Source organism: Desmodus rotundus, chromosome 13, assembly GCF_022682495.2.
Source record: "Desmodus rotundus isolate HL8 chromosome 13, HLdesRot8A.1, whole genome shotgun sequence".
Classification (NCBI taxonomy): Eukaryota; Metazoa; Chordata; class Mammalia; order Chiroptera; family Phyllostomidae; genus Desmodus; species Desmodus rotundus.
The window spans coordinates 1,213,644-1,240,188 of NC_071399.1; the positions used below are offsets into that span (position 1 = coordinate 1,213,644).

The following is a 26,545-nucleotide window of genomic DNA, read 5'->3' on the forward strand; positions in this document are numbered from 1 at the left end:
CAGCTGACTGGGGACCACCCGCCCTGAAACATCTTCGAGAGCCTTCCCGTTGGGTGCTCTGTGGTGGTGGAAGGAGAGGGGCAGACCCTCCCCGTCCTAGCTCAGAGCACCCAGGTTTCTCCGTACCCACCCCCACGTTGCTAAACATTCAGTTAAAACTCTTCTAGATTTGTGATTCGGAGAGTGACCCCTGAACACAGCCCGGCGTCCCCAGTCATACCACGCTTCTCCAGAGGGTTTCACATTGAACGACTTAGGTACTTTTACTATGCAGTTTAGAAGACGTCAATGCGAATGTTTCCAGTGCAGTGCGGACGTGCCAATAGGCCCAGGCAATAAAATGTCACATCTGCGGGAGGAGAATCGGATTGCGCAGAATTATCTAATTCTCCCAACCAGTCCTCCACGAAACTGAGCAGGCTTTAAGAAGAGAAAAATTAGATATTCAGAGTTTTGACAGAAATTTTAAACGGAGATATCAAATATTGAAACACCATGACGTACAAATTGGCTAATTTGGGGAATAACTGAGTTCGCAACTGTTCTCTGAAAACTACTAAAATAGAGTTGGTACAACAGCCCCTTTAAAAGGTGGTGTATTTTTAGAAGGCAAATTTATTTAAAAATATAGATTTAATTGTGATTACTTTTTGTTCTTTGGACCAAAAAAATATATATATAAATATAAAAAGAGCGACGTATGAATACAAGATAGCAAGTATTTTGTGAAATGAGTTAGAATGCCCCACAGGGGGAAATTTTTCCCATTTCCTGCCATGTAAATAATTCACAGTGAACGTATTCTGAATAAAATGAGGTTACGTGGTGGGATTTCATGAGACGAGAACCCTTGTGGCCCGGCTGTGGCTCCGACAGGCGACCTCTATCTAACGGTGGCTGTGACCGGGCCCTTGGGCTCGCCCCGGGCTGGGGGCCTCCCCAGTGCCTTCCAGCTCAGAAGGCAGGAGGGCTTCCTTTCTGCTTCTTTCCTCACCCCTCAGTCCGGCCGTCGTGCGTGCAGTCCAGGGCGAAATGTTACAGTCCATCCAGAGCTCCCACCCTTAAATAAATTATCTAAATTCCCAATATTCAAGACACACTTTAACTGAAACGGTTCTTTAGCCTCATCGACCTTGAACATTTGAAACCTGGGTGTTGATTCTGCCACATGAAAGTTACCTCTGATGCAGTGAGACTCGGGATCGGTGGCAGGTGCCGGGCGCTTGCTGAAGAAGCCACCTCGCATCAGGACGGAGAAGGGGGCCTCCACCCCTCCCCTCGGGGACCACTGCCTGGTGCAGAACCAGGATGCACACCAGCCGGGGGTGGGGGGGAGGGTGACAATGCAGCAGATGGTTCCCACTGACCCGTCCCAGAGGCCCTCCTGCTTGCCGCCTCAAGGTGTGGTCTGGCCTAAAAGACCTTCCGCCAGCACCTCCTGCAGATGGTGCAGAAATGTCCCTGCATCTTCCTATTGAGTTTTAGGGGGCAGGTGCCAAGGGACTGTGGCGACCTAAACTGGCTATATTTTCCCCACCCACCTGCCATTTAAATGGGCCGACACTTTATACGAAGCCGTCGCAGTTGTACTGTCGGGGGCCCTTCATACCTGTTGTTTATGCCCCTTTCAGGAGCCTCCTGATCTCCCGGGACTGTACCGACCCCCCGAACGAGCACAGTGCTCGGTGTGCAAAGGTTCCGTGACTTCACTGTCAATGATGCAAAACGGAGGCTTCGAACGGGCACAGTCCAGAGAAATCAGGCTCGACCCAGGCCTGCAGATGCCTCCTGCCCCCCATGGGGTCCACTGCCCCGACTGGCTCGGACTGATTCTAGGACGACACGTGAGTGCAACAGAAAGTGTGATCGCCCTGGTTTCAGGCTGACACAGAAGTGCCATCTGGGCAAGTTAACCCGAGGGAGCTCGTCTGTGCAAATATCCGCTCTGTCGCCACGGGGCGCTGCAGGGCCAGACGCCGGCTCTCGCTCGCCCTTCTCACCAACACCTCGGGGAGGTGGGAGGAGCGGCTCCCATTCTCGTCTGCCCCGCGCATCCCACACACCGTACGTGTTCCCGCTCAGCACAGTCTTTAAAGATGCATCATTCGAAGAAAGCTTTAGAGAAAGGTGTTTTGGTTGAAGGAGGGGTTTAGGGGAAGGGCGAAAACAGTTTCATCGTGTCCTCAGAACCCGCGCTAGTGTGCGGAGGTGCAGGGGAGCAGACATGGAAGGCAGACAGTTAGACGGCAGATGGATCCAACAAAGACAATGCTCGGACTTCCACGTGAGTATTCACATGTTCTCGCAGACACATGCACACGGATGGTATTTGTTTCTTTTCATGTTGCGCTTGCTTCCACAAAACTGCGGAGGTACAAGCACTACAAAGGGGTGTGTGACATGTTCACTAAATTCAGACTGAAGTGGAAAAGCTAAGAGGGAAAAAGCCAGTGCCTCCCTGGAAGCCAGGGGCACGTGGGTGATCTCCACTGGGCCCCAGTGCCGGCTGCCGCTGTCCTCCTGAAATGATGGGCCCAGCCTGATGGTTAGCAGCAGGGTGGTCAAGGCCATGGAAGGAAAGAAGGACTGGAGACAGTCTCAGGCTGGGGGTAAGGACAGACCCCCTCAGGGCTGTGGGTCCCCCTGGACTGACCCCTGCCGCAGAACAAGGAGCCAGCAGGACAGCCGGGGAAATTCAGATCAGGTCTGTGACCTGGTCAGTCACCTGTGGCCTGTGTTAATTTCCTGGTGCCCCTGATTAAGCTGTGGCGGTCTCAGATGTTACCTGTCAGGGTACCCAGCAACTCTCTGAATGTCTTGTAAATTCTCTGTAAACTGGTTTCCAAAGGAACAGTTAAAAATAAAAGAAGGAGGGTGGGAAAGGCCCTTCCCTCCTTTTCACCAGGGGCAGGTGGGTGGGAGGCTGGATTTCAGGGAGTCCATTATGGAGAGCTGAGTGCCATCACAATGCTTCCTCCTTAGAAATTAAATATACGCCAAGTCGATTACCAATCATGTGACAAGTTGCATAAACACTAGGTTTGACCCTTCAAGGGTCCTTTGAAGCTCACTGGGCTTCCCTGATGTCTCTGATGTTCTATTTGGCTTCAGCAAGCCACCGAGGCCATCGGTCTAACAGTGAAATTGTGTCTGTTCATGGGAACAGAGCCGAGCACTGTCACACCCTGGTTCTGTCCCCTCAGTGTGGCCTCGCATGGGCCAGACAGGCGAGTGCAGGGTCGAGCTGGCGGGGGAGTGAGCAAGGTGAGCTGTAGAATGGGAATGAGGCAGATCTGACCTGAGCCGGCCCGGAGCACCCCTGCCTTCATTACTGCAGAGGGCGTTTCCCGTGGTGGCGGCGGGGAGATTGTACAGACTCCTGGTCCTCTTGTGTGACTTTTCCAAGTGTTCTGCCACGGGAGAGTCACTCTGCGCACTGCTGTACTTTAGCCGGAACCCAGCTGGGCAGGGTGGGATTTGCATGTGCCCGTGGGTCGGAGCTCAGGTGCCGAGGGGCAGCGAAGTGTTAAGATGGAGACAAGGACATGTTCAGTGTGGCCGAACCACCCGTGCTGCCCAGAGAGGGGCAGACAGACATGGGAGGGGCCGATGACAAGAGTCCCCAAATGTCGCCCAGTTGGGGTTCATCCTCAGGCCCTGAGGCTCAGTCACTGAAGGTTCTGCCAGAACTGATGCTTCAGAGTGCGCTTGAGTCTAATGAGGCACCTGCCGTCCCCGTTTCCCTCCTTCTCCGCCCCCCACACACCCCCTGTCCCAGTCCGGGGAGGCACCGAGAGAATGACTCCCACCGACAGGGTCACATAGTTGAAGGATATCAACGCCCCTTCCATTGTTTCCTGTCCAAACTACGTGTTCTCACCCCCTTGAACCTGCACGTCTTAATTTAGAAGCCATAGGAGTTTCACTGTGACGTAAAATCAATTTTCTTTTCCCGTGCTATTTCCACAGTGATGAGTCAGGTGTCCTGGCACCAAACCACTTTAGAGGAAAGGACCTACGGCTGGCTCCACCGTGCACGGGGCTTCAATGGCAAGAAACGTCGTAATTAGCAGAGCGCAGTGCGCAGAGAACCAGAGATGGCAGCCCTCGGTCAGGGGAGGGCTCTGACAGAGTCCCTCGGCTCAGCGTCAGAGTCGGGCTGGCGATGAACACGTGTCTTCTCTGATGGACACACTGTCAACTAGGTGTGTGCACATTTAGTACACAGGTAATTTTGGCATATGACATCATTCACCACAGGTAGACTGCCTCGACTGTAACCATGGCAACCACGCAGAAAACATAGCTGAGCTGGTAATTTCACTCCAAATTAAATGAAAATAGGGCTAATCCTATTATTGTTCTTAACAATTCTCCAAGTAACTTCTTCTTAGAGTGTCCTTGCTCGTGTATTCTGTCTTTAAAATAGATCACCGTACTGGAAAATTATGCCAGTTTGTGCCCCCGGGCTGCTCACAATCACTGGCCTCAGTGGCGGGGACCCCGTGTGACCTTGAGCTGGGAGCCGGCACAGTCACCGCCCTGCCGCTGAGGGTTTGCCTTGGAGTTCAGGGGTGGGCCAATCTCTTAGACCAACTCGGAACACGAAACATTCCAAAGACTGTTGCTCCAAAATTATGGTAAAACAGCAGCCTTTGGAAGACAAGCCACATCATGCATTTGTGTACATTTTAAAAAGGTACTTCAAATGATTCCGTTTTCCATGGCAAATGTGCTCGTACAGTACGTGTTTCAACAGTTATTTAGGAAAAACTCCTTTTCCTCATCAGCCTCCACTGGAGACTCACTGAGAGACCGAAGCTCCATTTACACGGGGGCCCTATGGCCAGGTCAAGACATTTCTGGTTGCAATTGTGGGGAACACTAAACGTCACCCAGAAAAGCTCTGTCTTCCCTGACAGCCTGCAGACCCAGTGTGCGTGAAGTTGCTGCACCACGGGCTCATTGCCCCCACCCCCACTCCCGTTCAAGGCTTCAGCATCCACCTGCCATCCAGAGACAGAGCCAACGTAATGCCTGCCCAGGCAGGGGGCTTGGACCGGGCCTGTCCTCCCGGAGGCATGGAGCCGAGGGAAAAGGAAGCGCAATTTGGAGTCCGAGACCCTGAGCTAGAGCTTGGGCTCTGCTCTGTGTACACCCAGCTCCTTCACCACCAGCCACCCTCGGGGCTTCTGTACGCAGCCCGAAGGACCACAGACGCCATCGTAAGAACAGGGTCACAGACACAGGGCTGCCTGATGACGGTTACGGAGAGAAAGCATGGCGGGCCGGCGGGACACCCGGCTCATTGGCGCACAGCATGCAAGTCCCACCGAAAGCTGTCCTAGCAACCGCCCCGCTTCTCCAGTTCACTCCCAGACCCTCAGTCTCAGTGCAAACACTGTGTCTACTTCCGAGAGTTGGAGCCATTTCCAGCCTGAATCCAGAGACCAAGCAGCCAGGCACCAATTTCTCTGGCTCCCATGTTGATTTTCTCTACATGACGACGATGCCATCAGGCCCCACCCACGTCCTGGACCCCGCTGGACATTTCAGACAGAATCCGGCTTTCATTCACTCAGAGTCCATCCGCACACATGTTCTGAGTCTGAGAGGAGAGCCCGCAGGGCCACGCGTCGGGGACTGTGTCATGAGAGACAGAGCCGGGAGAGGGGACAGCAGAGCAACCACAGGGGGAAGGAAGGGGCATCACTAAGTCAAACCATCCTCTCCCTCCACCTGTCCTTCCAGGGCAGGCCACTCGAAGCTGCCGCTGTACTCGGGAGGAAACCGCCTGGTGTGCGGCGGGGCCACACGTCCCTGTGCAGGCGGAGCTCAGTTTGCTCAGCACGGGATGCACGCCTGTCTCTATCGGAGGGGTCGACAGGGGCACGTGCGCCTGGCCATTTCCTCTCTCACGTGCATTCCGTCCACAGATGCTGTCTGACGGTGGACTCCCAGCTCATTGTCGTACCTGCCCAGCCTGACATCTGACCAGCCAGGTGATCCCTCAGCACCAAGGACCCGCAGAATTTCTCCCAAATAAGGCCTTTTTACCGTTAATCACCTGAGATTCTCTGAGAATCAGGTACCGCGTATTTTGCTTCGCAATGACTTCCTGAAAGCCAGAACAGTGTGATCTTAAAGCGGAGAGAGTGTCACACCTCCGGATCTCCCACAGCAACGCACGGAGGCTCACTGAGTTCATTTAAAGTTCACTTAGGGTGGCCCCTTTTCTTAAGTAAATAGCTGACTGATTTGTCCAAGTTCACAAGGTTTGTTTGTGGTGGAACTTGGAGTAGAATCCCAGACAGCCAGCTTTCGGCTCAGAACCCACGAACGCTGGCATCGCGCAGAGTGAGGGTTTAAAGGTCAGAGTGTGCGACAGAGTGTCCTTTTAGTAGCCAGCAAAGTGGGTCAGTGAGCTCAGTCTGCAGGGTCATTGCTCAGTCTGCAGGGTCATTCCAGATAAACAACCTGGGAACCAAAGATCACAGAGGCGGGGGTCTTTTCTCTCCGAACTGAAGTAATATTTAACACAAGCTCAGTAAAATCATTGCAAGGAAATAATTTACCCATTAATGGGAACACTGAGCTTTGAGTCTTGTGTCTTGGGAAATAAGATAAAATTCAATTTCAAGAACCGGTTTAAAGCAGGAGGTCTAATTTGTGACGCGCCTCGGGTCTGGCATTTCACCCTTTAGTCTTTGTACTGAAGTGCAGACTGCAGCCTGCAGGCCCTTATTTCTTGCGCTCCTCTCTCCGTGTGTGTGTGGCCAACCTCCCCGCGCCACCCGGGTTTGAAGACACAGGTATGCCAGTCCACGCGTAGATCAACCCCTGACGCAGATTACTGAGGCAGGTTTTAAAGTGCTAAGAAATTAAATCATCAGAACAACCAAAGCAGCTCCACCTACAACAAATGTCTTAAACCAAGACACACTTCGAGCCTTTCGCCATCTCGTCTTTGAATTCTCCACTTTCAGCGGCACTGGGAGATGCAGCTAAAGCTGCTCTTGCCGCCGACACCATAAGCCTGAATCGAGTGGGACTGATCAGATCCGGTTTTTCCGACCCCCCCCCCCCCCCGCGTGGCCACCAGAGCCCTGACGGGCGCTGACCACGTTGCCGACCTCACGGGTGTGCTGGGGTAGAGTGTGGTTTGCCTGTGACCCTCCGAGTGGCTGTACGCCTTGGTGCTGCATGTCCAGGGAGAACAAGAACCGTTCAGCCGCATGTCAGCAGCACAGTAGATGAGTGATTGGTAAGCACACAGCCTGGAAATATCTGATCACTTTGCGTCGGCTCGAGACCAAATCCAACACTCACCTGGCTTAGCCATCTTCCGGTGACTTTATAAGAGTCCAGGATGGGGACACAGTCAGTGCCGGTGCCACACTCAGGGCACAGAGAGCTTCCCCAGCCCCAAATGCCCACACAAAGACAACTTAGGAACTTGGAAGTCAGTCGCAATAAATATCAGTGACCTTTTAGTAGCCAGCAAAGCAATGCAAAGAAAGAACACCCATGCCTGCCAACAATCTCCAGGGAAGGCGCGTGAGCAAGTGTCGTGTGGGACGTGGTTACGCGCATGGCTCCCCAGCACTTACCATATGGAAGGCGCCTCCGTCCCGCTGATCTCCAAGAAGTCGTAGCCCTCCTCCAGCTGAAAGTCGGTGAAGACCAAGGCGATGGTGTCCCCGGGCTCGGCCAGGATGGTCCACGTGCAGTCGGCGTTGTTTTCATACTCCGACGGGAAGTGGGGGCTGGAAATGCTGCTGCTTGTGCCCCGCAAGGTTCCCCCGCAGGCGCCCTCGGCTGCAAGGGACAGAGGGAAAGGTGGTCTCACACACAAGTGCATCGACAAAGGGTCACCCTTGAACAGGGACAGATGGTGCCTAACAGGAAGCTGAGTCTCCCTCCGACTCAGGGCTTGTGCAGATCTGTTAGCTTAGCTCTATGGGAAGGCTTACAGAAGTCACACAGTAACACGCACTAGTCACCGAAGAGCTGTCCCAGGAAGGAGTGAACTCGTGGCTGTCCCCAAATTGGGACTGTGTGATCGCCGTACACCTCACATCTGGAGACAGATTAACAGTCCTCCCAGAGATTGTCTCCGAACCTTGGGAGAGGGCGGTAAGTCGGTAAGAGCTAAGATCTAAGATTTTAAGATCTAAATGTACGGTGCCGTCTTTCCTCAACGCTTTGACACACACGTTTGAAAGATCGGTGCTCTGAAAAGCAGTTACTATCTTCACCTTTGTTTTCTACAGAGTTTGGGATGTGTACTTGGTTTTGAACTTTCGATAACATCATGAGATATTATCATAACAGAGAGACCTTGATTCATGAAAAGTTTCCAACTAGGAAAGAGTTGCAAGAAAACTTAAACTGGAATATTTTGGGAAAGGACCGAGATAAAGTCAATAAAGATGAAATGCATATGATATCAAAAAGCATCGTAATAAAGTGGTAGAAGGAAGGAAGGAAGGAAGGAGGAAGGAAGGAAGAAATCATATTTATAGACGTGTCTTAAAACATGTTACTTTGTGAATACTCATTTGTAAATTGACGACGTACACACCATCTGGTAACAGATGATGACGCTTTTTTCCCCACCATAAAAAGTGCCCGACAAAAATAAACGGAAGAATACCGAACTTTCCTAAAGCAACTGCCAGGATCTCGATGGAGCCTGGGGCTTCATCAGTTACGGTGACATTTTCAGTTATGTCACCAGTTTCCAAGGGAGCAATGTGGACACTGGAGACACCTACAACCTGGAGACAGTCGCTCAGGTCTCCCCGGGACGCGTGCATGAATGAAGACCCCGGGTTTCCTAGGAGGGTGCTGGGCCTCACTATTGCAGAACCTCCCGCAAAAAAAGAATGTACAGGAGAATGTTCTTAAACAGCTACTTCCTCTTTAACACGATCGCAAACAGAGGGCACTGAGATTATGGCTTCGCACCCTTGACGCCGGCCATTGACATTTGGGGCTGGACAATCCTGTCCTGGGAGGCCACCCTGCGCTTCCTGGGAAGTTCAGCTGAATCCTCGCCTGTGCCCACCTATTGCCAAGAACAGCCCCCCATTTGTGATGACTGAAATGTCTCCAGACTCTGCGAAACCTTCTTTGGGGGCAGAACTGTTCTCGACTGAGAAGCACTTACTTCGATGGGTTTAATTCATGCTTTTCCCATTCTGCCCCCTGCAGTGGTTTCATTTAGAAACTTTAAAACAAGAAGAATGAAAACCATATTAAAACGCTATGTAGTTTCCGTTCTTTGAGTCAAGATTAAAAATGTATCGTTAGCTATTTGGCTCATTCGAACATATTAAAACATAGAGAGAACATGCATGGTGTTTCCACATAAATGCTCTGTTTATGTAAAATAACTTAATTAAAAGAATTAGCGTTATAGCAATAGTATTTGAAAATGGTCACATTTTTGATACACGTTACACAACTTCACCATAGACAGTAACTCTGGATAAACGAAGTCAGTTCGGAAACAACTCTTCAATGTCTACACTGCAATACTTTTATCTTTTAAGAAAAGCCTCAGAGTCAGTGTAGATGCCCTCAGTTTCTTGTGGCTGTTTTCATGTAACACCTCTCTAATCCTAGGATTCGAATTTTGATGGAAAATATGAGAAAATTATGTATTTAAGTTTATAAGTTTATAATTTCTGAGATATGTTTTCACTCATAGAAAAGCTAATAATGTAAGAACATACTAATATGTTATTATTGAACACTTTATTCCAATTATTCATGAATAAAATACTAAAAACAAATGCTCCACTAGAAAACCACATACAGACTTTTCAAAACTCGGGGTCATTACCCAGAATTAGGGACGTTAGAGCCACAGACCTTTGTCACTTGTCTCGTACCACTGTTTACACACATGTGCACACACACACAGGCCCACAACACGCAGGGGCACTCCAAACTAACTGAGATTCTTGTTTGCATCCTTTCTCTGTAACATTAATACGTTCCACCCAAATCAGCAAAATTGATCTTTAGAAATCGAACTTGAATATTGAAATTTTCTGTTCCAAACTATTAAACTTGGCACATCACCCTTCAGACTGAATCCAAAGGTGACCAGGCTCCAGGAGTGAGCTGTGACTGCCGGCTGCCTCCCCAGGGCCCTGCCTGCCCCAGCCCCTCTCCCCCTTCTCCATCCCTGGTCCCTCATGCTGCTGGGTCCCCCACCCTGTGATGTCTCTGTGCTTGGGTGTCTTCCTGAGTCACGCCCCTGGGCCGCCTTCTCTGACCACCACGTATGACCCAGTGCCCACTTTCCGTCGCTGTCCCCTCAGCCTGCTCTGCTTGGCTTCTCCCTGGTCCTTGCTGCGCAAAGCTCCGCACGGTGAGTTCTGGGAGCTCGTCTTCACCTGTGGCCCTGTCCTGGCAGGCCGCCTGGAACTCAGCCAGCCTTCCTTTTCTTTTTCCATTTCTCACTGAGCAAATGCCTCCAGCGTTTCCTGCGGTTCTAATGCTGGCAATGAGCTTCTGCTCCCTCATCCTCAGTGTGGTCGCAGCTGGGCCTGTCACCAAATGTTTTCCTGGGGCTCTGCGGGGCAGCAAACTGTCCTGTCCGAAGAGTGGAAGTCAGGAAGTGAGTTAACTGAGTCGGAGAGATGTGTGGGATCTTCAAGCATGAGGTTTAAAAACAGAATATTCTCTGAAAGCTGCAGCAAGACTCTCCGCGGAGCAGCGTGTCGGGCGGAGGTTCACTGCCGAGAGGGAAGCCCTGTCCTGTGGGGGGCGCACCAGGGGAATGGGACCTGTGTGCATTGCCTTTGTTTTCAGCAAGGAGCCAGGCCACCGCCTAAGAGTTTTCTTTTATACTCAGAGGAGCAGCAGAGAAATTTCTAGAAGACATGAAGTCGCGGCAGCCAGAGAAAGCCAAGTAATCGAAGCAAATCACGAACATAAGATCGTGAGCAAGCTCCTTGGCAGCAGGAAGAATTATTTCAAGTTCCACAGTTAAGCATCTGATGTAAATCACATATAAAAGGTAAAATGCATTAAAACAAAATAAGCAATCATTAAAATAAATGAATTCTGGCCAATATTTAAATAATATGGTTATATTTATAACATCAGTTCTTTTTAACCCATACATGTTAATGAGCAATTAAAATGTATTAAAACTTTAACTTTTATATTAATTTTGCTCTATCTAAAGAAAATTTCAAATTTGAAAGCTGCAAGATCGGGGAGGTTTAATTAAGTAAGCGCTCTTCCGAATTCTATCTCCCCCTAATTTTTTACACATTATGCAGAACGGAAGGAAGTGAAGTGAAGTCAGGACTACCCTGTAAATACTTGACCAGGAGAATCAGCACACAACAAGTACTTTTAATGAAATAATGAATAGCAATATTGGGTCCCTCCATTCCGCATTTTAAAAAGTGTGCTCCTGGGATTTCTGGGGCGTGGGCTTTGGCAGCCTTTCCAAATTTCCACAACTATTTCTTTAAGTCAGTTTCTTACATTGAGTTTTCACACACTCGCGGCATTTGAAAAACAAAAAAAGATTCTACGGCTAAAAAAAGTTTGAACGCCATCTTGTTAGTCCAAGAAGATAAGGTTTTTCATAAGAGATGTGTTTGGATCTACTGGTTTCTGTAGGTGGGGAAAATAATTCTAAATGTAAGCAGAAATCACAGTGCCCCATGTCCCCAAAGGGATTTCAAAACCTTTTAAAAACCTTTATTCTAAACTTTAAAATTATTATATGCTTTGCCTGGGTATGAATACTGCCAGAGCTGAAACCTGTGGGCATAATCCAAATTACAGAATGGAACGGGACCTGGAGACGTACTTTGCCACATTTATCATAAAGAACAATTGAGACCAACTAAATGCTGGATGACATGGAAACCGTGGAGTGAAGTGTGACGCATGGCATCCGCCCATCCGCCCGACGTGTCTACCGAGCGTTCTCAACAAGGCTTCAGTAACTGGCTGAGCTGGGGCAGGACGCTGATAACGTGTAGGGTCTACGATTAGATGCAGTCTAGTGCAGTGGGAAGATACCCAGGGAAGGAAAGCACCCACACACACCCGACGTGCATTTCTAAGCCCGGGAGAGACTCCCCGACCCGCGCTCCCGTGGGCTGTGTGGGATGTCGGTACCAGAGAAAACTCAGAAGTCAGATTGTCTGGGTGCGAATCTGACCCCACCCACTGCCGTGTAACGAGATTTCTCCCCTTCCCTGTGCCGCATTTTGGTTATTTATAAATGGAGGTAATAATGGTATCGATGCGCAGGGTTGGTTGTAGGTGAAATAAATTAATAACAATAACTGTAGAAGGTTTAGAATCAGGCTGGCAAATGCTATTTCCTCAAAATAGCTACTAGTATTTTCAACAACTTGGTATATGGTGATCACACAATGATAGTTGATTGAATTAAATTATTTTTATGCATTTCAGCGTAAGTTTTAAAAGTTTTCACCAGTAGCGAGGTGGCTGTTATGAGGGAAGAGCGAGTCACAGAGAGCTGGGGGTGGGGGGCAGGCTTCCTCTCCCCCAGGGGCTGGATGAGGGGCTTCGGGGTCATGCACTGCCCCTCCCCCACTCCATGGCTACCTGGCTGACACCACCATCATGTTGTGCCGAGACCATCAGGAGGTTCTCCTTCTCCCTGTGGACTCCAGTCACTGGAAGAAGCCCTAGTCCCCTAGGTCACCCTCGTCCCCTCAAAGACCTGCCCATCTCCTGTGGCTGACCCCTACTCCTCTCAAGCTCCAGAGACCCTTCCTCCGGGCCCTCTGAGACTCTAGGTCAGCCATCAGCCAGACGTCCTACGTCCCAAACACTCCGCAGGTACTTCCCTGCCCTCCTCTCTCTGTGGGAACCTGGCGTGTGCTGTAAGTGTCGCACTTCCAAGCTCCTCCAATGGTCAGCGTTTTGCTTCCATGGCCCAAGGGACCATGGTCCTGCAGCGGGACTGCCTGTCCACGTCCACACTTCTCATCGCTTCTTGTGGATTACCATACTTTACTGTGTACGGTGCACACTTTTTGCCCAAAATTTTGAGGGAAAAATAAGGATGCGCATTATACCTGGGTATAATGATTACACACCACTGGTATAATAATGGGTATGATAATCCCGTGTATAACACACACAGGTATGTGGGTGCATGCTATACATGGCGAAACACAGCAAAATATTTATATTCTTCCCTCCCTAATGTGTCCTGACTCTGAACCTCTTGTCCTTGGAACCTGACATCTCCTTCCTTTCAGTATCTAGTAATTGCCGGGGCCGCCCCATGATGCAGGGCGACTGAATTCCAGCTCACGGTCAGACTTTCCCTCTCCCCACTTGTCCTAGTTCTCACCGAGCCTTTGCGTTTTGGTCTCCTCGGCCGTTCACTCCCTCCGACACCCCAGCTCTGCCATCCCCACCACCCTCTCCACCGCTGTCCTTTTGTCTCCTCACAGCCAGTGAGAGTGTGTTCCGTAGCGGCAGCTCAGATGCCCCGTTGTCAGGCCTTTATGTCCCGTGTTCCCAGGCCACCTTCCTGAACGCCCTAAACCGCAGGGCCTAGAGTTCTCTAGTCTGGCTACTTCTCCCTTTCCCCCCTCAGCCCCTCATGTCCTCATCTGTCCCCTTGCCATCCTTAGCTTTCACGGCCATCACTTACACCAGTCCCTTGCATTTGCCATAACCCCAGGGTCAACGGCTTCAATTCAGATCTGAACGGAAGCCACATTTCCCCCCACGCAGGTATATCTGGCTGGAGAAAAACCGAAACCGAAAACATGCCGACAGGTCTCATTTCAACCGGATGACCAGACCCCAACTGTACTCGAATGATGGCATCCCCACCTCATCTCGCTCATCAGGTTAGCCCGCCCTTTGGGGACGACCGTTTTGTCACTTCTTCCTCAACCTGCCAGCATCTCCTGTCGAATCCTCACTCCTGGGGTGATTTTGCTTCCTATCACACTAAAAAAAATTTAAGAGAAATTTTATAATCAGTCACCACTGTATCTGATCACCTACCTGCATGTCTACTGGTAGAAAGCCCTTTTTGCGTGATCTGTAAATGCTTCTCTTTGGGGCCCACGCGTACGAGGTGTTCTGCTCTCATCCCTGATCAGATGCTGGGCCAAAGCTTCACTGCTCTGTCTTCTCTTGAAATGATCATTTTCCCTTTTTATTGCAGAATTCTTCTCAGCATACAGACTCATTATAATTTTGCCCATTCAAATTTTCTCAAAAAAAGCAACTCTGGAATTATTATATAATAATAAGTGTACCTTGCCTGTGTACACCTATTGCTAGCAATGAATCTTAAGGGCATAATTCAAAATACAGAAGAAAGCTCATCTACCTCCCAAGTCCACGTTCACCTCTAGCCTTATTCTCTAAAACCCCTTTCCCAGCAATTCATCTCAAAAAACTGCGACTATGACTTCAATTCCCCATCCACCCTTGAACCCACTCGAGTCACGATTGGCTCCACACAGGTGCCCACAGGGGCCCCTCAGCTCTCATTTCACCGTGCTCTCAGCCACACTTGACGGATATCCCTTTCCTCTTCCTTAAAATATATTTTTCACTAGACTTTTAAAGCTTTTGTAAAGCTTAAAATAATAGCAAATTCGTAAGAAGTCGCCAGTGTAGTAGAGTGGTCCTGTGTGTTTGCCGGCCGTGTCCACCCCGACTTCAGCTTCCAGGGCACGGGCACGGCACCAAAATACTCCTCCTATGGTGCCGGCACCACGCACACACCCTTTTACTCACTGGTATTTCACCTGCCACTCGCACGGCTCCTCTCAGCTCCTTGGCCTTGTCTTCTCAGTTGTCTCTCCCCTTCTCCAGTCCTCCGACAGCGCCTCAGAGTCCGCCCTTAGCCCTTCAAACTCCCTTGTGGCCCTCACCCGGTTCTGCTGCACGGCCTCAAACACCATATGTATGCTGACAGTTTCCAAATGTCTAGTTCAAGTCCAGACCCCTCCCCCAGATCTTCTCTCTGTGTCCAGCTGCCTGCACGACACAGCCCTGTGGACGTCTGAGCAGCATTCCGGACACACCGGCCCCCAAGTCGACCTCTCGGTCTTCCCCTTTCCAAATCTGACATTGCCCCTCATCTCAGTTTCAATAAATGTCCACTCCACTCTTCCAGGGGCCACAGTGTCATCGGTGACTCTTCTACCCCCTCATATCCCACAGCAGGGAGAAACAAAACCCCAGTGGTCCTTTCTCCGTGACCACTGGGGTGGTCGTTTCTCTAAACCGCACTCCGAATGCGGACACGTCTGGTCAACCTCGCAGCTGCCCCCCCACCCCAGGTGCCAGCCCCTCCCATCTGGACACCTGCCCTGCCCTCCTGCCGGGTTTCCGCCCTGCCCCTCCCCTCTGTAGTCTTCCTCCCTCCGGGGGATCCTCTTCAAGTCCCAGTGCAGCGATGCCCGCTCTTGTCTTAAAACCCTTCAGGGTCTTCCCCTTCACTCAGGATGGAAGCGCAAGTCCATATTACGGTGCGCATGCCCTGTGGGGTCTTCCCCACCCGCACTCTGACCCCCTCTGAGACCCCCCACGCCATTGTCCACTCCACTCTTGCCCTGTGTTCCAGTCCCAGGGCCAGAGCCCCCGCTGTTCCTCTGATCTGGGCCATGCTCCTGATGTTCTCGTACACCTCGCTTCTCTCCTCCTTCAGGGCCCAAAGAATCCTGCTTTTGCCGAAGACAGGTGTCCCAGCACACGGGGCTTCAGGTGCCTAAAGCCGGCCCGCCCTGAGCCTCCAAGCAGCGGGTCATCACTGCTCATCAAAGATAATTTCCTCAATGAAAGCTCCTCTGAGCATGTGCTGTGACAAGTGTGGCAATTGGCTGTGACATATTTGACTGGTTTTCCTCATTTCTTTATTCATGTTGTCCATCTCCATCCATTAAAACATTATTTCCACGCCAGTTGGTATTTTTCTTGTTCCGTTCGCTTTGTGATCTCCATACTAAGAACGAACAGCAGGAAACTATAGTGTACAGACCAGGTGTGGCCGATATCTGGTTTGGTAAATAGAGTCTCGCCGGCACATAGCCACGCCGATTTGTTCAAGTTCCGTCTGTGGAGACATCCGTCCCTCAGTGATGCTCACGGCCGCAGAAGTAGACGCCGTGCAGCTAGAAAGGCACAGAAGTAGACGCCGTGCGGCTAGAAAGGCACAGAGTATCCACTAGGTAACCCTCAACAGAAGTGTTTGCTGCCCTTGTTGATGAGCCTGTCTGATGCCTCCCAGGTCCCTGGAAGATGCTTCCTTCCAGAAGCAATGCGTGAGCACAGACGCTAAGCAGACGTATCCCCCGGAAACTAAGGGACCGTTAAAGCAACTTGAGGGTGTCATTCTAATGCTACTGACTTCTCACAAATTAAAAGGAAGTACATCAAAACCGAGAGTAATTGTGCTGGAATACGTGCAGCCTGGAGTTTGCAAAGCACAAAGAACACTCCTACAATTGCATTCTTAGGAAATAATTAAATAGAAGAGGAAAACAATGCTATACATACAGAGATACTAATTATAGCATTATGTGCAGAAGCAAACACTGGAAACGCTCAGTATGTTAAATTATGGGGAGAGAAATACTATTAATTTGTATAATTTTGAGGATATGGAGAATGAAGTGCCGTCGGCTAAAAGTGAAACATTGCCGTTGTAACACCAACAAAGGAGATAGACGAAGGGGCACCGCCCTCCGGCTTTAGCCTCTGAGACCACCGTAGAGGGGGGGTTGGTCTCTTGGCCCCTGTTCTCACTCCGCGCCAGCTCGTCGATGACTAGGAGTAAAACAGGGACAGTCACCACCGATCTGGAGCATCTCACCAAACCCGTGCCAGGCCTGAGACACTAAAAATGGTATCAGCTCAGTTTAGCAGCTTCGGAACCCGAGGCTCTGTCACAAAATAGAGTGTCCCAGGTGTCCCAGCTGGGACGACATGAAGCCGGACCGTGTGTGACAGAGTCCTGGCTGCTCAGCGCTTCCTCTGCTGCCCAGCACAGCGAAAACCAGCGACCTGCACTGGTGGGTTTCGGCACTGCAACCGAATACAGTACCTGCGTGGAATACCTTTGCAGGACGCAACCGCGAATTGACTCCCCAAATGGAAAACAATCGGCACAGAAGCACTCAGGATCGTGTTTAAACTCCTTCCAAGATTGCACTTCGTGAGCCAGTAGAAAAGAAGTGCTTGGCGGAAAGCCCGCGGCGTCGTGAAGATGTGAAATGGGGGAACCAGATTGACTACCGTCTCCTGTCGACGTCTAGCTTTAGTGATTCTTTTTCCAGTTTTGCTGATTTACATTAGCATTGTTTATAGCCCAGCGTGCGAGAAAAGTGCTTAAACTAAACTGTCTAAAGCTATTGCAGCTTAATTTAGAGCCAGGTTCCCCCTACGAAGATGGTCCCAGCGGATCTCCCTGTGCACCGCTTGGCCCCAACAGGCCAGCTCCCTGGAGAGTCACTTTGCAGAGCCCCTTCCGCTACATGGCCGGTGGGGCCACAGCTGTCCTCACTTTGCAGGATTTACAAGCACCCTCACTCGGTGTGGCTTCTCGCCCTTCTCCCTCCGTCGACGCTGTCTTCTAGGCTTCCCCTTCCCCTCCTCACTAGCAGCAGAGCGCCTGCCATTAAAAAACTTCAAGCAACATCTCATAAAGCATCAGCAAGTGCCATATTGTCATTTCCCGTCACATCGCGTAAGGCTTGTCAATTAAAGAAATTTGCGGCTTTAGACAGCTGTGACTGAAGCGTGAGCACACGCGTGTCATTTGTGTGTTTGTCACAGGTGCTACTGAGATGCTCTGGTTCTTCATTTGGTGGCTCTTGACCCTTCTGCTAACTGTCACTAATTCTTCCGAGAATATGCAACTGCCTCGAAATGGGTAAAATCAGTCAATCCTTTAAAAAGGTGCCGAACAGCCGCCACATCCCATGTTCTGTAAAACTGTCACATAATGGGGATGACGCATTTTGAACGATTAGATGAGTCTGGACCGTAAATGCAGCGTTCAGACAGGCACAGGGTTGGAGCTCTAATGGACGCAAAGCAGCCCCTTCCCCGGGGGGACCGGTGGGCTGGGGCATGGACGGCTTTTCCCGTTTTCTCCAAGGGCAGCTTAGTCTGTACAGACACAGCTTCAGCAAGCCGTCTGTAGCCGAAACAGCCCTCTTTGGGCTCGGTGCTCCGTGGGGCCAAGTGTACGGATAGAGATTTTCGTTTTAAATCCACGAGGCTACCCCGTCCGCCAAGTCCCCAGAGGCGGTCCCACTCAGTGCTCAGTGGAAACCATTTGCATGCACAGAAAGCACTGAGACAGCCGTCCCTCTTCCCTCCAGCACCTTGCTGACCCTCTCTGTCATTCCACCGAATCTTCACGTGAACACTGAGGACAGCATCTTCTCAAATGTTTGCTTTTCCTGCATGTGACGCTGTGCTGGCGGGGTGTTCGCCCCGTGGCCCGCGGGCCGCCTGGGCCCAGGACGGCTGTGCATGCGGCCCCACCCAAGATCACCAATTCACTTAAAACCTTTCTTTGCTCATCAGTGTTCATTAGTGTTTGTGTACTTTAATGTGTGGCCCAAGGCAACTCTTCTTGTTCCAGTGTGGCCCAGAGACGCCAAAAAGTTGGAAACCCATGGTACACACACACACACACACACACGTGTGTGTGTGTATACTGTACGGGCAATATACATGCACATATGTACATGTGTGTATCGTGTGTGTGTACAGAGAGAGAGAGAGGGACTATACACCTATGTTTGAATTGCTAGTCGCTCCCTAACCGGGGAACGCCCTGGCCATAGAAAGACAGCAGCTCCGTGGCATCACTTGAGTCGCCGAGGCTGTGAAGGAGCTCACTGGAACTACAAGTGTTCGGGGACTGCGGTCCTCCACTCTCAGGGAGGGCGGTCCACTACAGGCCGAACCCCTGGCCGCGGGCTAAGCAATGTTGTCGCAGTCACCGGAGTATCCATGTTGCGCACTGCTTTCCAGCTTCACAAGCAGCCCTCAGGCGTGTTCAGAAGGACTTAACTATGATGACAGAATAAAACATAAACGTTAACGACGTCAGCATTACAAGAGTTCTGTTGCGGCCGAGCGAACGCAGGAGGAGGAGGGATTAGAAGCCGTTCTGGAAGAGCAGAGGCCATGCCGGGGGCATCAGATGTGGCGGGAGGCAAGGGATGGTGCGGGGAATTACAGAAACAGGGCCCAAAGGTCAAGTGTGTTATTTAAATTTATAAAGATAATACATAGAAATCTAAATGACATCAAGAGAAGCAAGACATGGAAAATCAGAGTGATATCAGGACATTAAAACTCATAGAAAGATGTCAATTAAAAAAAATTCAGAATTGAGAAAGCAACAGAGAAGAACGTGAGTCGGTTTCCGACACTAATGACAAAACCCCACGGAAAAGGTTCAAGGGCACGGAAGCGTCTGTCACATGACGGTGTGGGCGTTCCCATGGGAACCGTTGCAACCACCTGCATGCACTACGCCGACTGAACGGAGCTCAGTGCACGCAGGATGCTACAGTTAGCAGTGCAGCTGTCCCATTATGCTGCCTGCGCCCTGACTTGCAGATGTCAGCAAATGTATATTTAGCTCCTCCCTTGTCACAAGGGTGCTGCCACCGTCCCTGCACACGTTTCACGGTGATCCGAGGGACAAGCAGGGCCGTGCATTTACGGCTTCGGCGTGTCTATGCAGCGACATCATGTGCGTGTGACCTTTGACACCCTTCTGTGGGAGTTCATGGGGGTCACGCACACCGTGCTAATCCAGGCTGGCATGTGACGTGCCCAATACGTAGAAATGCTATTTAGGACAGCGTGTAGTTGGGGATGTCCAAATGTAGGGTCTCCGCTCTGCCATTGCTGTTGAGAATTATTTCTGAGGCCTCCTTTGCAAACACGAATCTTCCACCACTGAAGAAGGTAGGGCCACGGGAAGGTGGCGTCAGGGAAGGGAAGAGAGCGTGGGTCTCTGGCTGGCGTGGAATCGCATGTGTTGAGAGCTGGCTGCTTCCCAGCGTGCGCGTCTCCTGCAGCATCCGATCATCCTTCCAGGTGCCGCCTCTCCAGGCCCAGCAACGGCTCCCGGCCCAAACGGCCACGTGGTTCCTGAGTGATCACGTGGGTAGAATACGGCAGCAGACAGGAGACCACACTCTGACAAGAACGTGGCCCAGGAGGCGAGTCGGAGTGAAATGGTCTCCAAAGGGAGATGATAGGCGGGAAATGCACCCTGCGTGGGCCGATGCCAGAGAAGGACAACTGCGTGGGGATTTCTTTGGGCCCGATAGTAGGTTTCTTTTAGAGGCGTGTTTTCCTAATACAGATCCTTACCTCCTTTCTTCCCACCTTCTTGTCTGATCAGCCCGAGACAGCGGCCCACCTTCGCATTTTCCACACAAGGAGAACACTCTTCTTTCGGACTTGATCCCCGATGGCCCTGCAGCAACCTGGAGCTCAAGGTGATTTGCGAAAGACCCTGGCCTCTGGCATTATGGTCTTTGCGATTCAACAGTAAAGTTGGGAAACAGAGCGAAGGGGGAAGGCACTCCAACCCCGAGCGAGAGCGCCTGTCCTTGAATCCGCCCAGCGCCTCCGTCCCCTTTCATATTTCTCCTCGAAGCTCACGCCGTCCCTGCAGGTACGGAAACAGTAAATCTGTGCCGAGGCTGCAGGGACAACAGGGACAGTCCACAATAATGAGGAAAAATTCAGGAGGATGTAGACACTGAGGTGAAGACGCAAGGATAAATGAGGGATGAAAGTATTATGCCTCCAGAACAAAATTGAATGCTCATCCTTGCACGAGGTCAGTTCGATGCTGGTCTGCCATTTAAAGAAACTCGTGTTACATAGAGCCGGCTGCCCTCCCACTTTGTTATGTGTTGAATGCATCGAATGTAGAATTACATCACGTTTCTTTAAAGGGCATCATGACTCCAGAGATGACAGGCGCACCTCGGCATCACCCTGCGGGCTAACACCACCCCTCAAATCAGATGTCAGTCATTCCACCCCAGCACAACACCGTGTAAAGGAGAGAGTGAGTGAGTGGTGCTCTCGTCAGGGATGCTGTTGGGAAGTAACCTCATGTGATTCCTGGGACTAAGTCACTAGAACGTGGGAGAAGCAGAGAATACACTCATTTCATTTTTGTAAAATATCTAAGCTTATATTGCTGAAATTCATTTCTGTCTCTTGCAAACATCTGTGCATTCGTAAGAATAAGATCAATGATTTTTTTCTTTATGATCCAGTTTCCAAATCAGTGACTAAGAGTGGCACAGCTTTCAACCTGGGTCCATGAAATAATTCTATCTAATTTAATGTCCTTTGAAATCTTAGTAGCCCAAGCATCAGATAAAGCAACATCTAAGCATACATTCCATAACCTGTAATAGAGAAGAAAAGTATCAGGACAAAAGCATCTTGATACAGTTGAGGTTTAATACGTTGGTGATAGAATAGGAAAGGTGGGGACCTTAGTGTTGTACATACTTTGGCTTTATAAGGTGTGTAACGGTGGGATTAGGAAAGATTGATCCATTAAGAAGAACCCCTCCCCCCCGGGGGGAAGTCTGAGCAGAAAAGAAGCTGCTGCAGCCCGGCCGGTAGCTCAGCTGGTTAGAGCATCATCCCGAGATCATCCTGACAGGTCTCGGGCTTGATCCCTGGTCAGGGCACATGGAAGAGTCAACCAGTGGTGCATCGATAAGGGGAACAGCAAATTAGTGCCTCCATCTGTGTGTCCGTCCCTTCCTCTTTCTCTCCATCCCTCTCTCTCTCAAAACAGTAAATGATAATTAGAAAAAAAGAGTTAAAAAGGGAAGCTGTCCTACTTACTGTTGATACTTAGTTTTAGTAATGTGTCGAGTCTATGACTCGTTATTTGACACTCCGCATCTCCCATGATTCCGTTTCCGGACAGGGGCCGACATTGGGCGGGAGGGACAGCTGTAGGTTGGGCTCCGTTTCACACGGAGAGGAGTCCAGGACGCAGGTACAACGTTTTTATGACGGTACGTTGTCTCCTGCAAGGCTACCAACTAGTGCGGTTAACTCGAAGACATCAAGGTAAAATGTAAAATAGCAACAACATAAATGATTTAAACCAAAGGGCCATTTTTCTTCATCAAAATTTAAACAAGGGCTGCAATGGTAAGAAAGGACTGAAATTTGGGGTTAAGTGTGAAACTGATGAACGTGGAAGATTTACGGCTCTAAGGTGAAAGGTCAACCGTGTTAACAGGAAAAGTGGGCAAGAGTTCGGAGTTAGGCACCGAGGCACGCTGGTGAAGACCTCTCAGGGGAAAACAAACAAAATAAAACACCTCTGGTCCGTGTTTGCTCGTGTCCGCAGTGTGGACGCTGGGCCAGCAGAAGGGCCTCGGGACACAGCGATGGAAGGGGGGGCAGGGGCTTCGGCAAAGCCAGCGCAGGTGAGCCCCCGCACAGCTGGGCGTGTGAGGAGAGAAGCCGCACTCCTGCCGGGGACGCCGACAGAGGAAACGGGACTGTCTAGCGGATCACTATGGCGCATGTCCGTGGCCACGTGGACGCGTGTGCACTGAATTCGTGGTGAGTCGCTGATGTTGTGTGGTGGAGAGAGGAGAGGTCCCCATGAAGGTGTGTGTGGGGGACAATGAATCGGGAGTGGGGCGTGGTGGGTGGGGGAGCTGAGAGTCCCGACCTGGAGCTCATGTAACACACCCAAAGGAGGTTCAGGGGGAGGAAACAAGTAACCAAACAGAACACGGGGGCGGGAATGGGCGTGAGTCAGTGTGAGAGTAAAGGTCACACATGGGCAACAGTGGAGACCGAAGCCAAGGTAACTCCAACGCCCCTCCAGAGGGGACGGGGCCGCCATGGAAATGGTGGTGGAAATAAGGACGAAAGGGTACGTGCAGGGCCTGCCCATGGCAGTGACTTTAAATAGGATCGATTAGTTAGTTGAGGGGAATCTATGGAAAGATAGGGGAAATGGGACAGAAGTGTGGACTTTGGGACACTTTTTGCTACTAGATCTGGAAAACAATTAATAGCAGTAAGGGAGAAAAAAACCGAGAGATGTAACAGGCCCCAGGACCATGCACGGGAAATGAGCCCTTCGGGAAGGATGAAGGACATTTGGAACGGACGGCACGCAGAGCAGGAATTTCTCCAGGACGAGGGACTCCTCTGAACATGGTAGGTGCAGGCTCTGACGACCGTGTCCTGGCTCACCCCCAGATTCCTCCCTCGTACAATGAATCCTGAGTACATTGCCTGCTTGTGAGGACTGAGTGCATCCGAGTCACACCTGGCCCATGATAAGTCATCAAAACTGCTGGCCAGCCGCGGTGGGAGTCACAGAGGTGACATGCCATTCCTGACATAGTCACCATCAGGTGACCCCACGAGACTGCAACGTTCAACATGCAAAGCTAGAAAAGTGTTCCTTGAACAGCATGGACTGATCCAGAAACGTGCTGATGAAAATCGCCCGCCGCTGCACGATCACTCACAACAAGGCTTCGAGTCTGCCGGTTACGGGCGTGGATTGAAAGTCAGACGCCGAGCAGGGTCGGTCCGGGGGTTCTGCCGCCTTTCGTTTGCTTCTCTGCTGTGAAGTCGTCTGAGCTCTTTATAAATTTTGGATATTAATCCCATATCGGATGTATCATTGGCGGAAATCTTCTCCATCCATTCAGTTGTCTTTTCGTTTTGTTGATGTTTGCTTTGCTGTGCATTTAAAAAATTTTGCTGCAGTTTTGTTTGCTTATTTTTTCTTTCACTTCCCTTGCCCAAGGAGAGATATCAGAAACAGCACGGCTAGGAGACACGTCTGAGATTGCAGTGCTTACGTTTTCTTCTGGGAGATGTATGGTTTCGAGCCTCACATTTAACTCCTTAATCCACGCTGAGTTTATTCCTGTGTGTGGTGTGAGAAGGTGGTCCAGCGGGGGGCCACTCTGGAAAGTACGTGACTTTCTAACCACGTTGCTGTGCCTCTGAAACTAACACAGGTAATACTGACTAAAAACTGTAATTAGAAAATAAAAAGATACAGAAAAAGTCAGGCGCGAACTTGAATTGTCACTCATTTTACCTCTGTAAACTTTACGTATTAAAAATGTGTTTATCTGTTAAAAAGTGTCAATAATTACTATTTCCGTAGGTTGTGAGAATTCAATAACATGATTCCAGTAAAGCACTTGCACATTTTCAGGCATTGCCTGAAGACCTTAATAAATGTTAGCAATGCTTTCATTTTTGAAATTGTAAGATGAATTTTTCTTAATAAAGTCAAAAACTAAGAATCAAAACAAGCTCTTTCCTAGAGCTTTTTAATCAGTAAAATTAACGTTATAGAAAAGGCTAAACCTCACGGGGCTTTGGGAGCAGTCGTCCTAACCGTATGCCGACTCAGACGCTGAGCACTTCGAGTAACAGCACGTTCCTTTGCGATCGCTTCCTTTCCGAAGTCTGAGGAGCATTGCAAGAGCCCTTAAAATGCGAATTTTAATTACCAGGGGTATTTGTCATTTTTAATGGGAAAAAGAAAAAGCAGCTATCAAATCCAGATGGGCATAAAGGTGTATACTAAAACTTAGACTAGTGCAACGAGAGACAACGCGCGGTGCAGAAGTTCACGGAGTTCGAGACCAGTTCGGATACTTAAGGACCGTATCTATACTTGTTTCCTAGGTGACGTGGAATACGTCCTTTGGGAACAGAATAATGAGCTGACCTGGGAAGACCCAGCAGGACGGATCCTGTGTCACCACTGGGAAATGTGCGATGTCAGCTCCAGAGCCAGTCACCTGGAGCAGGTGTGCGTTCCCAGGCACCCTCCTGCGCAGCACCTACCTCTGCAGAATGGGGCTGGGAAGTCCCAGGAGGCACCGTTCCCGGGGCTGACGATGCAGGTCAGGATCGCGTGGCCTTCCAAGACGTAGCCGGAGAGACAGCTGTACCGGATTTTGTCTCCGATGTTGAACCTTGTTCCGTGGAGGACTCCCTTTAGGATTTCCCCTGGGTTCCCGCAGGTGTGGCTCGGCAACACTGCAGGAAAAAGAAAAGAAGGAAAAGGTAAAGGACAGCTTCCTATTAACAGCAGTCTGTGGCACAAAACTCGCACCACCTTTGAAGTATTAAAACTAGCAAATCTAGCACAAAAGTTGTTTAATATAGCCTAAAAACTGAACAGAGAAGTGTATTCATGTTTTACATCAGCAATTCAGTACTTTGGTAAAAGAAATTAAAGTATAAATGATGCGTTTTGATGAGAGGGGAAAATACCGTTCCGCGCAGAGCCAGTGCCCTAGTCTAGGTTACTCCTCTGGTGGTGAGTCTGCAGCCAGCCTCATGGACCAGAGGAGGGTGCAGATGGATGCGAACGGGCGAGAAGCATCGATGGGTGTCCATGCCATGTTGAGTCTGGACCAGCACGGCCTGGTGCCCACCCCCAACCAGTGCGTAATCGAGGTTTGATGGATAAACAGGAGGAAGAAAAGATGAAAGATCATCCGCTCATCTATCGGCTTTTAATAAAAATGCCCCCCTGCTTTATCCGGAGCCTTCTGGAGGGTTCTGTGCACGTCTAGTGTCTGATTCACAGCTGAGTCTCGACCGTCAGTTGTAACCATAGGATACCGTGTGCACCTGCATTTCGCTGAGACGGCCGTGAGCCCCGCCCTTCCTGACCGCCTCAAGTTTCGTGCTGCTACGATTCTCTGCCTAATTCAACGACCTTGAAACCTAATCGATCTACCATCCCCACTGAGAAAACACACTTTTCCACTTAATTGATGCACATGAGGTTGAATAGAGAAAGGTGATGACTGTGAGCTATTGCCTCGACGCTCCTGGTTTAAATTTAGTGTGTCTCTAGTACACCGGCCACTATCACGTGGGATTCAAATGAACTAAGGGTCCTACCGTTTAAAAAGGAATGACTTCCAAACAAAGAAGAATTTCCAAGTGAATAACATTATCTTTTGTCTGTATCCAATGTTTACACGGGTATCAAGTGTAGCTTGATATATATGTATAGTATGGTGCAGTTTTTTTTGTTTTGTTTATTAATAAACTAAAAAAGAGACAGACCTTTCCCAGTGGAATGAGAGGGAAGCTCAGTATTTCTAAAATTATTTTTTATGCCATTAATTATGGACAAAGCAAGCTCTGTAGGAACACAGAATGAAATAGTGCTACTGGTTAGATGCTGAATATAATTGACACATTTATGAAACCACTATTTACGGAGCCAAAGTGTGTTCAGCTCTATTTTTAAAAAATGTTGTCTGAAAACAATCAACAAAAACCTGTTTGAGACACAATGGAACATAGTTAAGTTTGGTTTACAATCGTCTTTGCTTCTTTTATAAAAGGGGATTCTTTGTACAACACCGTATTCATAATTTCGAAGTCAATAAGTCCTTTAAAAATGTCATTTATGAACATTTTAAGTGTTGTCACCTTTAACTGCCTATGATTTCCC

At 49.9% G+C, this 26,545-nt stretch overlaps 1 protein-coding gene across 1 annotated transcript in view; it reads right to left on the minus strand.

Annotated features, from left to right (window-relative positions):
* The window catches only part of CSMD1 (CUB and Sushi multiple domains 1), a 1,050,215-nt gene that overhangs the window by 455,985 nt on the left and 567,685 nt on the right, over nt 1-26,545 (minus strand). Inside the window, exons 4-5 of the mRNA XM_053916503.2 lie at nt 24,913-25,107; nt 7,611-7,818 (exon numbers count right to left, since the gene is read on the minus strand). Coding sequence (XP_053772478.1) covers nt 7,611-7,818; nt 24,913-25,107 — 403 coding nt within the window. The remainder of the gene's footprint in view (nt 1-7,610; nt 7,819-24,912; nt 25,108-26,545) is intronic.